Source organism: Dicentrarchus labrax, unplaced genomic scaffold (genome assembly GCF_905237075.1).
Source record: "Dicentrarchus labrax unplaced genomic scaffold, dlabrax2021, whole genome shotgun sequence".
In the NCBI taxonomy this organism is placed as follows: domain Eukaryota; kingdom Metazoa; phylum Chordata; class Actinopteri; family Moronidae; genus Dicentrarchus; species Dicentrarchus labrax.
Genome location: NW_026136714.1, coordinates 9,101,794 through 9,115,414, shown reverse-complemented (window position 1 = coordinate 9,115,414; position 13,621 = coordinate 9,101,794). Strand labels below are relative to the sequence as shown.

Genomic DNA, 13,621 nt, shown 5'->3' with positions numbered 1-13,621 from the left:
ATCGAGGAAATGTTTTCATTTCAGCATAAGGATTTACTTTTCACTAGAGTATTGGTTGCTTTGTTTTTAAAGTACATTTATGGGTTTATTTATAGAGGAACAAAGCAGGAAAGAGGGAGTTGAAATGAATGAAGGCTCTTAATGGTCACTACACATCTTTGGCAATGGAAAGAATGAGAAGATCTCTGAACCTGTGAAGTTTTATAATCCTGTATTTGTTGCAGAGCCCCAGATTTACAGGTGTATGCGAGTCCTCTCAGAGATGTTTCTGCAATAATATCATAACATTCAACCTCGGCTCATTGTTATTACTGTCTGAGTCTTCCTGTGTGGCCTGTATCCTGCGAGAGCTCGCTGTAAAAAAAACGCTGGCCTTGTCTAGGAAGAAAATAAAACGCGTATTATGCAGTCGTTGGAATTCATGGGGTTTATTATCACGTGACACTGACGTTCAACGCATTGCTGGGTTAGATTTAAAATGCCTCCTCTTCTTAGTGCTGGATTCATGGAGCTGAGCGTCGTCTCCCACAGCTTCCCTCCCTCAGATGTGACCACCAGCTAAAAGGTCGCCAAGATCCCACATTTTCACTGATGATGTTTGCGGTGACTCGAGTGTCGGGATTTTCCACAGTGAACTCGGTTTGAAAGGAAACAAACTCTGATTAAACTTCTTCATATGGCGTTGTGATGGAATTTAAATTCTGCTCCACGGAGACGTCATGAAAATCTAACACCTCATTCTGTGGCGTTTATATCCAGCGATGGTTGAGGAGTTTTTGTGAATTAAGAATTGTTTTATAGGATGCTCGTAAAAAAGATGATAGACATTCAGAGATGCTCAGACTTAATTAAACTGGTAGTAAAAGCCGGGTGGAGGGGCCTCTATTAAACAACCGTTAGGATAACGAACACAAACTCCAGGCCTGTGTTGTACTTAATGATCTAAACAGTCAGAAGGTCATATGGTGGCCTCTCTAACGCCACTAATCCCATCTCTACTCTTCTATTCAAAGCCCAGGCTGCCTTTTATATTGCTCATTTAATCCCCTCCATGGCAACCGGGGAAAGCATTTTTCTTTTCTTTCTGCCACAACAATTATTTAAATATCCACAAAAATAATCAGTTGGTGTCCTGGTTTTCTTTTGGAGTGGTGTGGTGTTTTCTTTTGTGGGTCATCTGTCTGAATGGTGCTTAAGATCTGTGGACACAAAAAGACAAAAGCCGCTGAGGCCAGTCAGAGAAAATCTCCTTCACAGCTAAACCACTCCAACCACTATTACTTAAATAGATTTCATCAGCTGACTGCCAGCTCCGAGGGTGATGATTATCAGTTGTTCTCACCCTGAATCTGATGTGTGGCAGTAGTTTCCTCTCTGCTTGTGTCAAACCTGCCGGACAAGCCAGATCTGCAGGTGTCTGTTGTTGTGGCACTTGTGCACCTGCCTACTTAGCTAAGAATAAGGTTTGACTTAAGCATCTGTCAGCCACACCATGATCTACCCTCTAATTATCTCTGAAACCCCTCCCTGCGGGGCTGCATCATCGGAGGTTTGCAAGAAAAGTCGAAATGTGACATCTTACAAGCTCACAGATGTGTAAAATGTCAATATGCTTGGAATCTGATTGTCTTTTACAGTTTGTGGTCTGCTAATGCACAAGTCTGTCTTTTCATTTTTGAATTGACATGACCGCTTGGAGACTTTTATCCGCCAGTGGCGCCTGCTGGGCTGATTTCACATGCTGGATGTCTCACATAATGATTTGTAACTAGTCCTGCCAGCCCTGTGACCATCCTTTCTCCCTGGTGAGCAAAAAGCATTCACACGTGTTTAAAATAGGGCAATTTCACTCTGTGGTCCGGCCTCTGTGATATATGGGACCCCTGGGCCTTCGTTTTTATGGCTCTCTGGACCCTTTGTGCGTTGACAAGGGCTCAGCGGTTACAGTCAGAGAAGAAGAATGGGTTTGTTTTGTAGGCTCTCGGTACAGTCCCAGGTTCTCCTCACCCCCCGGAGACATGGTCCAAAATGTCAGCCTCATCATCAGGAACGAATAAATCGGGAAGATTATGCTGCATTATATAACTGTCTGGGACACTTTAAGATATATGTGCAGTGTGTTTTTTATGTTAATGTTGATGAAAATGTTGTCAGTGACTGTATTTGTTTAGAATTTCACTCTTTCTACATTCTAAAATTAGTAGTAAATATAGACCTACAGCAATTAGTCGATCAACAGAAAATGTAATAGAACCTATTGTAATAATAGAATAATTGTGAATTTTTAGGCATTGGCCTTAGCTTCTCAAATGTAAAGATTTTAGTTTTTTGTAGACAAAGCGATTAAGAGAATAATCAGCAAGTGAATTGATAATGAAAATGTGTTTGTTACAGCCCTAAAGTAAAGTTTCAAGGGAAAATCTCTAATTGCAGGAGCGTGATACCGCAAGACTTGACCTGAGTCTCGTCAACAATCAGAAAAAAAGAGTTTTCTTTCTCCAGGGAGGCTGCAGAGTACAAGCTGTTGCATGCAGCAGATCTCCCTTTGAATACAACTTCCCCACTCGTTGCCACACACTCACAAAAAGAAAAGAGTCAGTGAGTGTTTTATGCTCCTGTCCACTGATAACACCTGCTGCTCTCTGTGTTTATGCTGGCAATTGGTGAACATAACTGCCTTTGACCTCAGTGGATGTTTACAGGGTGTTTCTGTGGAAAAAAAAAGTTTAAACTACAAACAGAGTTCACAGTGCACACCTGATTTTTTTTTTCTTTTAATGCTGAGTCTGTCATCATTCTCAGAGGTATTTACTCTCCTCGCATTTACACAAAGCATTTCCCGTATGATTAAGTTTCAAAGGTATCAGCAAGGAGGTAATGAAGAAGAAGTCTGTGAACAGTCCAGGGCCAGTTTTCCCTTCTAAACTGACACTTGAGAAACAGAGTTATCTACACAGTTGCAGTGACAGTTGAGTTATGGCCTGCAGACTTCAGCCTTTGACAGTGAATATTCACACACAAGGCCAGGGAGCAGAGAGATAAGAAGTCTCTTGTTTGTTTTATAAAATAGGAAACTTTTGTTACTGGATACGGCTATAAATAGCTGGCCATTTTTGGCTCTGAAAGGATGAGAAAAGAAAAGCAGTGAACTTTTGAGATGAGCATATAAACTTCACCAAAGTCTATTTTTGGTCTGTGGCCTTTAAGTTTGTTGCTCTGGAACAATAATTCACAGTAAATGGGACACACTTTCAGATGTATTTCAGCAAACATTTACATCACTTTTAGAGTTGAAATTGAGTTCAGAGTATTTCCTTATTAAAGAGGATACTTTTTATTGTTTTGTCATCTTGAAATATTGGTTGCTTTAGAAACGTAAGCTGGCATTTGAATATGAGTAGCAGTATCTCATTAATAAAAAGGAAACCAGGGGCTGTTTTGTCATTATAGAATATCATAAGAGAATAATGTTGGCAGTCTGACTCTTAATATATCAAACAAACCGCAAAGAGGCTGATAAAGTGTCAGTGAGGTAATGGGATTACATTCAGTTATTGAATTAACAGTTTTCTTATGGTTCATGTCTGTGAATTATGCAGTACTGCAGTGAGGGAACACATTGAAAATATCTTTAGCTCATTTTTTGTGACGTTGATAATGGAACAAATGTGCTTACACTCCCTCACACCAACGAGAGGCTCAATTCCCTGCAGTTTTCGCTCGCTATAATTTAAATGACACACAAAAGGGCTGGACCATTCCTGAAAAGTACCCTGTGAGCAAAGTTAGGTTGACATCATAGACTGTATAATTAAGAATGGACGTAGTGTCTGTGACATCTGTGACATGTGGTTGGTCCTATCTGTCGCCATCTGACTCTGTCATGACTACGCTGGCTCGCCGCTAATCTAAAAATGAAAATTTTGTGTAGCGAAGGTCGAGCAGAGGTGAGCTGAATTAAGCCTGGTAACTGAAAACAGCCACTTGTGATGGTACCCACCTGTCACTCAATATAACAAATATACAACATACCCTTATGCAGGTGAGATACGTAGCAATTCGGGGAAACAGGGAAATTTGCTATAGAAACCATTCTATAGCAAATTTTCTATACCAGGCTGTAAACACATTCTGTAAAGTTGGGAATTTTGACATGGAGCCTTGTGGAGATTGACTCACTTCTGTAGCCAGCCTCAAGTGGCCATTCAAAAAACTGCAGTTTTTATTACTAACGTTTTGGCTTAATTTGCAAACCATTGGAGGTTGCCGCTTAGTTGATATTCACTGTGTACATATAGGAGAAATTCTTGAGTTGAATTGACATTGAGTGCATTTCTATCCTCATAGCAAGGCAGATTTGTTTATTTTTGTTTGTTTTGTTTATTATGAATCTTGCTATGTTTACATCCATGTTTTTCTACTTCACCAATTTTATCAGGACATTTTTTTATATTTCCTGGCTCTTTAGCTCCCCCAACTTGATCTGCAGAATAGCGTGAAACCAGCGGCAGGATGTTGAATCACATCCCCCACGAGCTCATGCGTTGGCGTGTGTGTGCATGATATAAACAAAAGGGACCCACTTGTAAAAATATTGCTCCACATCGTTTTAAGGTTTAGTCAAAATGCAGTCAGTGGTGAGATATTGAGCATGGTGGAGGGAGGAAACAGCAGAAATAACCTGTGGTTACAGAAGGCCAAAGAATTGCAGCTTGGCGAACTGAGGCAACACCAGCTGCTACTGCTGTAGAAAACTGACCTCTCTAATATGCTCTGTGCAGTATGGACTCAATATATTTATACAGTATATTCTGCTTTGATAAATGGGGGTGTCAACTAAGGGGTGAACCAATTTTTGTAAGAATCAGATAAGAGACAGACCCTGCTGTCAGAGCTGCTCTGGTCTTTTCGTTTGTGTGATAAGTGATCCAGCAGAGACCGTTTCTGTCACTGATCTCCGTCTGTCTGGATCATCATTCTGCCAAATGGAAAAGGTCTGGATAAGGGATTGAAGGTGTGCATTTTATCCTCTGTCTCCTTCGCTACCACCGGGCGTCTCTTGCAAGAGAAATCCCAGTTTAAACTTTAATGCTTTAGGGACTCAGAGGGGGACAAACTCTCTAAGCTCCTGTTTACATTTTTCCAGGTGTTTTAGACTCAGACGAAACACTTACGAGATGTGGTCAGTCTGCTTTGTGACTTCTGTTTCAGTGGATTAAGTATGGAGCTTAATCTATAAACTCAAATTGAACATTCTGTGTTTAATCTTTGCACAATCATGAGATTTAACCTGAAACCTTGTCTGCTTAAGATGAAATGAGGAAGCTGTGTGTCTCTCAGGGGGATGAGATGATTCTCTCAGATGCTCTTAAGATGCTTTCTGATGTTCATTTGCTTTACCCAAACACAGATTCTCAGTTTTATGGTACCATAGCAGGGCTTTGGTACAGTTTCAGCAGTTGTAGGCTTTACATTGGAACACTAAGGTGTGGCTCTGTTTATAGAGAAAAATGGCATACAGGAAACGGCATGCAGCTCTCTGCAGGATCAGAGATGTTTTGGCCTTTTTTTTTCTGCCAAGTCACATACTGAGTTAAACCAGAAGAAGAAAAGTTAAATATATCCTGTTTCACCAGCTTGGTAAAGGATGGTACTTTTTAGATGGAAAAATAGAATGAAAGAGATAAAGAGAAAGATGCAGTGAGAGAAATGTAGAAACACTGTGGTTTTGGCGTTTTCTATATCGACTCCCCCAGGAAAGAGCCATTTCCTGAGATCCACTAGAAAACCGTCCAGCGGATGTTGATGTTTTGCTTTCCAGCCCACTGTTGTTAATGTTGTGGCATTTTTAAGATAGAACAGCTGATCTGTAAAAAATTTAGTTTGGCTTCGTCTGTCTGTCATTGTGCGACTCTCCCTCCCGTTGTTATACTTACTGTGGATTTTCAGAGCCAGCATGGCTGGCTTTCATGGATCTGTTTGAACAAACTGTTTGTGCTCTGCAGACTCCCAAAAGGCTCTCACTCCCCCGCTGTTTCCTCCCATGAGACATCCCTCTCACCTCCTGGCTCTTCCCTCATTAAACAAAAAGAGTCGGTCACGCAGGCCTCCAGTTTGACCAGTGATGTCCCATATTTGGCCAAGATTCATCATGCTGTAGCTCCTGCTGTGACCTGCCTCTGCTCACAAGACGAGACCAGTTGAAGTGCAGGACCCAATGCAGTCTTTCTTATCTCTTTATTTACAAAGGTTCTTTCCTGCTGAAATCTGTCATACTGTATCAGATCTTCTGCTTATGACCACTGTGGGAAGCTGTATTGGGACTGTATTTACAAAGAGTGGACAGCTCCCTTCCCCTGTTGGTTTATTAGGTATTATAACGTTGAACTGAACAGAATTACAGAAACTGTAAAATGGGAAAAACATTTTTGGACCAATGCAATGACATTGGAAATCAAATATAATTTCACAGAAATTGGCATTCAGATACATTAATTATACACATAATTTGACTGCGGTTGATGTTTTTTATTTGTCAAATAGTTCCCTTCATTTGTTGAGTGGTTGGAATTCTTTGACTATGTGGATAGTTTTATTGGGGAAAAAGAAAAATCTGGGAAAGAACAACTCAAGTCCGTTTGATTAGATTAAGTAGTTGTGCTTTGGATGTAGGCAATGATTTTGGTCTTTAAACTTTTCTAATCTAATAATTAAGGGGAACTGCACTGATTTTATGTGTTGGGAAATACCACTGTCTGAGCCCAAAGAGGGAGCTGCATGAAGTCTGATAAATTGCCTCAAGTGATGTCACTTGTAATGCAGAAGATTCGGCATTAATTTACTTGATTTGGGGATTTTATATGTGCAAAATTGAGTCAATAAAATATTAAAGCACTGACAGTTTGCTGGCTGATATGAAACCTTTTGGATGAGGCCAGCTCCTGAATGCGGGGCGCACTTTGTCCTGACCAGGCTTGTAACTGACCTGGATCCCGCTCTGTGACCTGACCTGCAGAGGAACACATTTAGAGGGGACAAAGTGTGTGGAGCCAGGCAGTTGAAATGGGCCAAAACGTCTCACGGAGGCAGTGGATCTAGCCCAAGAGAAATATATTACTCTGTGGCTGACTGAAAGTTAGAGTAGTTAGATATGCAACAATGCTGCAAGATTGGAAATGAAAGGTCAATATTTTGTAGTTTAGATCAGAGCATTGACCGTGCATGCACAATCAAGTGTGTGCTGATTAATCCATCAGCATGTGGAGTCCACTGCACTAATGTAAGTCATTAACAACATGTGAGTTCAGATCTGTCTTCAGTGCGTCATTACAGGCCTATAGAACATGATGGCTGTACCTCCCTCTGACCCACATGCATTCCTCCATGCATCCATTCTTTATGCCTGCTACCTCGACTGTAAAGGGGACACTGTTTTCCCAAGTCTGCTCCGGGTCTCTGTCCTACCATCCAGTTATTAATAAAGGTTAAGCTTTCCCACACGTGTAGCCACACTCACAAAGACCACGTTGCCACATGTGCAGTAATCTTTCTTTCTCCCGGCTTGTATATATTTCACGAGACAATGAAGGTTCAGTATGCCGTGCAGCACAATGAGTTTCAAACTTGAATCTGGTTTGTTTCTTTGTTAATTTTTTAGCCGAGAGGTGACTGAAACTCCCTTTTATGAGAAACCAGGAGTACCATGCCTTGCAGCGCTCTTATGTATCCTGATTATATTCCCATTTTTCAGTGGGTGTGGTGTATGTGCACCGGCCTACTGTATTCAAGCATTGTTTTCCTGAGGCGTTGAGAAATGATTTATAGGCTTCCACCTGATTCAGATTGGAATTTTGCCCCAAAGCAAGGCAATAAACAGATTCAAGGGTGGAAAAAAATACATTGTTTGAACTTTCTCAGCTTTTCTCGATTGTTTATTTGTGTCTGTCTCAGCGTCTGTGGCAGTCCGGCTTTCTTGGTAGCGGCTTGTAATCCACTTCAGCTCGTCTACCAGGAGTGTCCCGTGTGTCCTTATAAGGGAAAACTCACTTGTGGGCTTTGACACAAGTGAGTTTAAAGCACTGATCCGATCTGCTGCCTGGCTGCACTCTAACCTCAGCCTGCTCTGGAAATTATTACTGTAGCCCTCATTTCATGCGCAAACACACAGTACCCCCTACCTCTCACTCACACCCATGCACGTGGACTCACATGCACGCACACACATTTCTTGCTGAAAGTATACATACTCCTCAGTGTCTGAGAATTTGCTCGACACGTTGCAGTTCACAAAGTTTTAAGTGTTAAGTACAAATACAGCCGAGCACATGAGCGCCCACTGGGAGTCAAAAGGTCGGGACTTGGCCTGAGGGGTTGTTGTGCTCCCAGACGGGGCTGGGTTTTGACCTTTTGTAGACCACAGCACAACTGGAGAGACACACATATAGTATGTAGGGCTTCAATACTCCTGGCATCTATACTAAAATGTTTTCTGATTTCTTTGAGGAATATTCACATTTTAAGTCTGTCATTGCAACACAGGCAAGGTTATGATTTAAAGGACTAGATTGCAGACTGTTTAAGCTGAAAGACAGCTCAGATATCCAGTAATCCATGTTTGAGTTGCTGTGAATAGATGCTCTAATGAAGGCAGTAGAGTAGGGGGAGGAAATTAAGACAAATCTGAACTTGTACAATATTTGCTTTCTATTTTCAGTCATTTAGTGGAGTGGTCTCTCTTTTCACTTCCACAGGTTTAACTTAATCCTGTTTCAGTGCTGCGCCCACAGGTAGTCGTTGCAGCATGTGCATTTAGCTCATCTATGGACAGCAGACCCACTAAATAGTAGCTCAGTATATTTTAACTACCTGAGGAACCTTGACTTATTGCCATATTATGCCACTTCTGAGGCTGTTTCCATGTGTGCCGCAATAAATTAAACCTCGCAAACTTAAAAATCATTTTTAAATCCGTTCTGCTCGTGTTTACCAGATGAGTTCAGAGGGTGTTTCCGTCCTCAGGAGTGTGTCACCAGCTGGTCGGGATTACCGCTAAACCATGAATGCTTTCTAATTGGCTGTGATTGATTGAGCTGGTTCAGTCGAACGTCTTTGGATAGGTTTGAGGTTTTGACTCCATAGAAAGCTGCTACTCGGCAGGAAATGACTCAAAGCGACCAACAGTGCAGTGCAAGCCTTAGCAGGCCTGCTTGTTGTGAAACATTAAAACATTTTTTTGTATTTCCTCACCCCAGTGTGATTGTTGCCACATAAGGTAATCATTTTCTAGATTGTATCAGTAGGTAAGTGCATTTGAATAAAAAGAGTTGGGATCTGCAAGCTTTGCCTTGAAGCAGTTGCATCAGTCAACAACTCCTCCATCCTTCGCCTTACATTGTCTCTCCCCGGCTGAGTCAGGTGACTCTGCCGAGGCTTGCAGGTGTGACGGTAGCTTCCTGAGAGCCGGTGACGAGTCTTCAGTTATTACAGCAGACCACAGCGTACCATGACTATCCCCCCCGCCGTCATTACAGGTGCTGACAGCTCAGTGCAGTGACGTCTCGTTGACGGCATCGTTTTCAGTAAACCATATGTGCGCTCTGTGTTATTTCTGACTCATATGTCTGATAGCAGTAGTGGCGATACTGTGTGAAAAGCTTTCTGTCTGAGTATAACGGCGGCTCTCTGGGTCACAGTGCTGTTGTTGTTTTGTGCCTCAGTTGACAGTTGGTTACCCAGAGGTCTGTGGCTTGGTTTGAAAAATGCCCTTGGGGGTGGTCAGTGGTGTAAGGTGCTGTCTCTGTAACTGGATAGATTCCCCCCCCCACTGACACAGTGCACTCACTGTAAAGTCCTCTGTCATGTGGAGGATTTTGTCAAATGGACTCTGTTTTTACACGAGCGTGTGTTTCCGTCTCTGGTACTTTTAACGGTTATACTGTTTTCTTTGGCAGGCGTCCAACTTTAAGGTGTGTTTTATTTGCTTGAGTTACGCCCACTCGTCATTGCCTTCCTGCACAGGGAAGTTATTGGTCAGCTTTTTTTTTTTTTTTTTTTTCCTCTTTTCAAATTTGTAAAGGAGAAGTCAGTTACAGCTGCTGGCCTTGTGCCAACTGGTTGGTTGAATTAAGTGCATACATGTTGCAACCAATCCAAACTGACTTGATGTGCAGCCAGACTGTGCACTGATTGGTCCATTTAAAGCTTCTTGTGTTGGAGCAGGTAAAAGTCAAAGTGCTGACATGCATGCAGGGATTGTTTTTCATCTCTCATCATCACATTGTGACTTTAACTCTCCTCACTGTGCTTGTATTTAGAGAGATTAGTATAACTGAATTGGACAGTTATAGTCTACGCTCTATCACGTGCTCTGAGTTTGGAAGTTGTCCATGAACCTTTTTTCTCACTGTTGGACATTTTGCTTCTGATAGGCACAGTACATAGGCCAAACATGCTGCCTGTTTTGAAATGCTAAGCAGAATTTACTGTTTCTGAGAAGAGGCCCAGGCCTGAGGCTGTTATATCTCCAGTAATGAATAAATAAATCAGTCAGTCCTAAAACTTGGCAGCCTGCTTGCTGTATAATCACTTCATGACATTCATTCAGCACTATGCTTGACAGTGTGGTAACATACAGCTCCCTCGAGTGTTTGGTTAGTCTGTGTGTGTTTGTCTGTGTAGGCATGTGAGACAGACACTGGACAATGAGTAAAACGAGCAAGTGTGAACTCATATCCTCTCTCCCATCCTTGCTTCACAATCAAAAAGCCGACGCTGTCGCTCCTGGTTGCTATATCATCTCACTGCTGGGTTGGACTCAAACCCAGTTTCTGATCGGCAGACTTCACTACCATCTCTTTTCCTTGTGAGTCAGCAGGAATGTGAGGAATGACCCTGCGAGGCCAGGCCATTTCCCACCCAGCTCTCATCTGCCCTTTTTTAGGCATACCCAAGCCCAGCTTCTCTTTTGTTTTTTTCTCTTTTTCACTTTGTCATCCTTTCTCTCTGTTAACCGCTTTGCTTTCCCCTTATCCTTCTCCTCTTTCTTTATATGCTTTCTTCTTTTCTGAGCACTTTCTCCTCTTGCACATTATTTTCAGTCAGCTCAGCACTTTAAATTTCCACAAATTATAGTATATAGGAGAGCCCCTCGGAGCTAGTGCAGCTCGGGCTGCATATTTTATCAAACCACAGCGAGACCTCAAAACCACTTGCCTTCTTCATCTCTTGTGAGACCCCCACCCCGTTCCTCCTCCAGACCCAGCAGGGGGGGAGCACCAACTCCCTTTTCAACCCACCAGGGTGTAAGGCTTAGCTTAACAACCACATCCAGCTCCCTCTACTAGAAACCAGTTGGCATGCAAAGGTTTCTGTCTTGACTCTGCAGGTTTTAACTGGTGCAGCAGGAAACCTTAAAGTGTGTGTTTGTGCGTGAAGTGTATCCGAAAAGCCTTCCAGAGGAGCAGGAGCCGCTCATCCCTGCATGTGCTGACAGGTTCCCGCTGTCGACCAAAAGAGAGATCTGTCTCTCACATGACAGGAGAGGGCTCCCTCTCCCCTCCCATGCTCACTGCTGTCGCTAACATGAAAGCATCCATCTCGCCGACTGGTGTGTCTGTCTGCAGGCGTGCTTTTATACACACACTCACACACCTTAATTACTCCTCTTTTGCTTGAAAAAATAAACCCTTTAACTAATAGTCACTCAGAGCGATGAAATGGCTCAGTGAGTGTTTTTAAGTGAGCCACTTCAACGTCTGAGTCTCTGGGGCCTCCTGCAGTCTTGCTACTGTTTAACCGAGGTGAATTACAGCCAGAGAATAAGAAGAAGACACCTGGGTGAAGGTTTGACCCAGAGCTGAACGCACCTCTTTTTTTTATAGCTGAGCACCAGCTGTTGGCGTGCCTGTTTCTCATCCTCTGCTCATTGCTCAGGTGGTCCTGTCTTTTCACATTAGTGTAGTCGGATCACTTGTCATCACCAATCTTTCGTCGGCCCTGCTGACCCTGTAACTCCGTGCCTCACATTTAAATCTAAGCCAGGGCTGTTTAGTCTAATACTGTTTGCATGTCACACACCTGAATCAGCTCACATTAGCATGCATACATTTTCCCACTGACCGTGCTAACTTCCTGATGAATCAACTTGCTGGAGGCAAGTCAGATAGTCCTCTGGGGGGCGTGAATGTCGCACAAACTTTCATGGCAATAAGTTGTTGTTTAAGTCCGGACCAAAATGGTGGAACGACCATCGGACAGGCCAATAATGCTACCCTAGAGCAGCTTAAAATCACAAATTCTCTTCAAATCTTTTTCAAATTTCACTCTGGCTGGACAGCTGTGCGTTAGGGCACATTGTTTCAAAGGCTGCCTTTTCTTATAAACAAGTGTGTTATTGTCCTTCATTGACAGGGTTAATTACAGAGGGCAAGAGGCGGCAACTTGAAGGTTGAGCTACGACTCTACGCAGCTTATTCACCGCCCTGTACTTACACCGAGAACAAGCCTGTGACCCTTTACTGTAGCAGAGCATTCTTATATAACTGTGTGGCCATTTCCTCACCATCTGTGGTGTACTCGCTCACAGATTCAAATATAGGAGGGACAAGTGGCTTATCTTTGCAAGACAAGTGTTTGGCATCCTGCTGTGTTGGCACACTTTTTAACACTTGCATTTGTCTTCATGTGCTCTTTTTCTTGGTCTTTTTATGTTTCACGTGCAGCTGGATGGAACCGTGGATCTGGACGAGAGGCGTCTCATCCGTTCAGCCATCCGGGATTTGAGGAGGAGGGAGATCGAAGACATGGAGGCTGCTCTGGCCAGCAAGAGATTTAGACCCACACGCCTCAAACAGCAGGAGGACAAGGAGAACCAGCACAGGTTAGACCAAACACACACACGCACAGACCGAATAACAAACTGCACCAGTCAGGTGAACTGGAGATGCTGAGAAAACAGTCATAAACCCCGATGCAGCATTTTCCTTACTCCAGTGGGAAAAGGGAAAAGTCTGGAAAAGTCAGATCAGACAATCACAGAGGACTGCAACCACAGCACATTTTCAATTTTCCATTGTGTGTGCACATTTCACAGTAAATACTTTTACTTTTAAAAGTCTGTCCTTATGTCAGATTATCTGTTAAAGTTTAAGCCAAGAGAGTCAGACTGAAGGAGTTTTTCTCATTTATTTGTCTTATTTATGGTTGGTTTGGCCTGCTCAGGTCAGTAATACACATTTCCCAGCACCTGTCATTCAGCTGAGGAATGTGGATGAGGACATAACTCGGCTCTGATGTCACCTTTGCCATTTTGACAATAAACAAGAAGCAGCAAAAACAGGTTATTGAAGAAGATCAGCTCGATGTTAATATAAACATTTTGATTATTTGTATTTTATGGAGCCATAGAGGAATTCATGAAACCTTTTTATTAGAATTAAATAGAATTATTAGATGTTGTGATATATGTGATTTTCAATGCTTTTCCTGACAAACTTGAGTGAATTTATCACTACTGAACTTTTTCTGATTGGTTCTGCTTGCTGAAGAATTCCTAAAATCTGTCCAATCATACCAGTAACATTTAAACTGGAAAGCTGACATTCAGCCGTTTTTACTGCTTCAT

General features: G+C 42.5%; 1 protein-coding gene across 5 annotated transcripts in view; it reads left to right on the top strand.

Moving 5' to 3' along the window:
- smtnb (smoothelin b) overlaps positions 1–13,621 on the top strand; it is a 48,650-nt gene that overhangs the window by 2,037 nt on the left and 32,992 nt on the right. For all 5 annotated transcript variants that reach the window (XM_051422002.1, XM_051422005.1, XM_051422004.1 and 2 more), the window contains exon 2: positions 12,720–12,877. In XM_051422002.1, the coding sequence (XP_051277962.1) occupies positions 12,720–12,877 (158 nt within the window). The remainder of the gene's footprint in view (positions 1–12,719; positions 12,878–13,621) is intronic.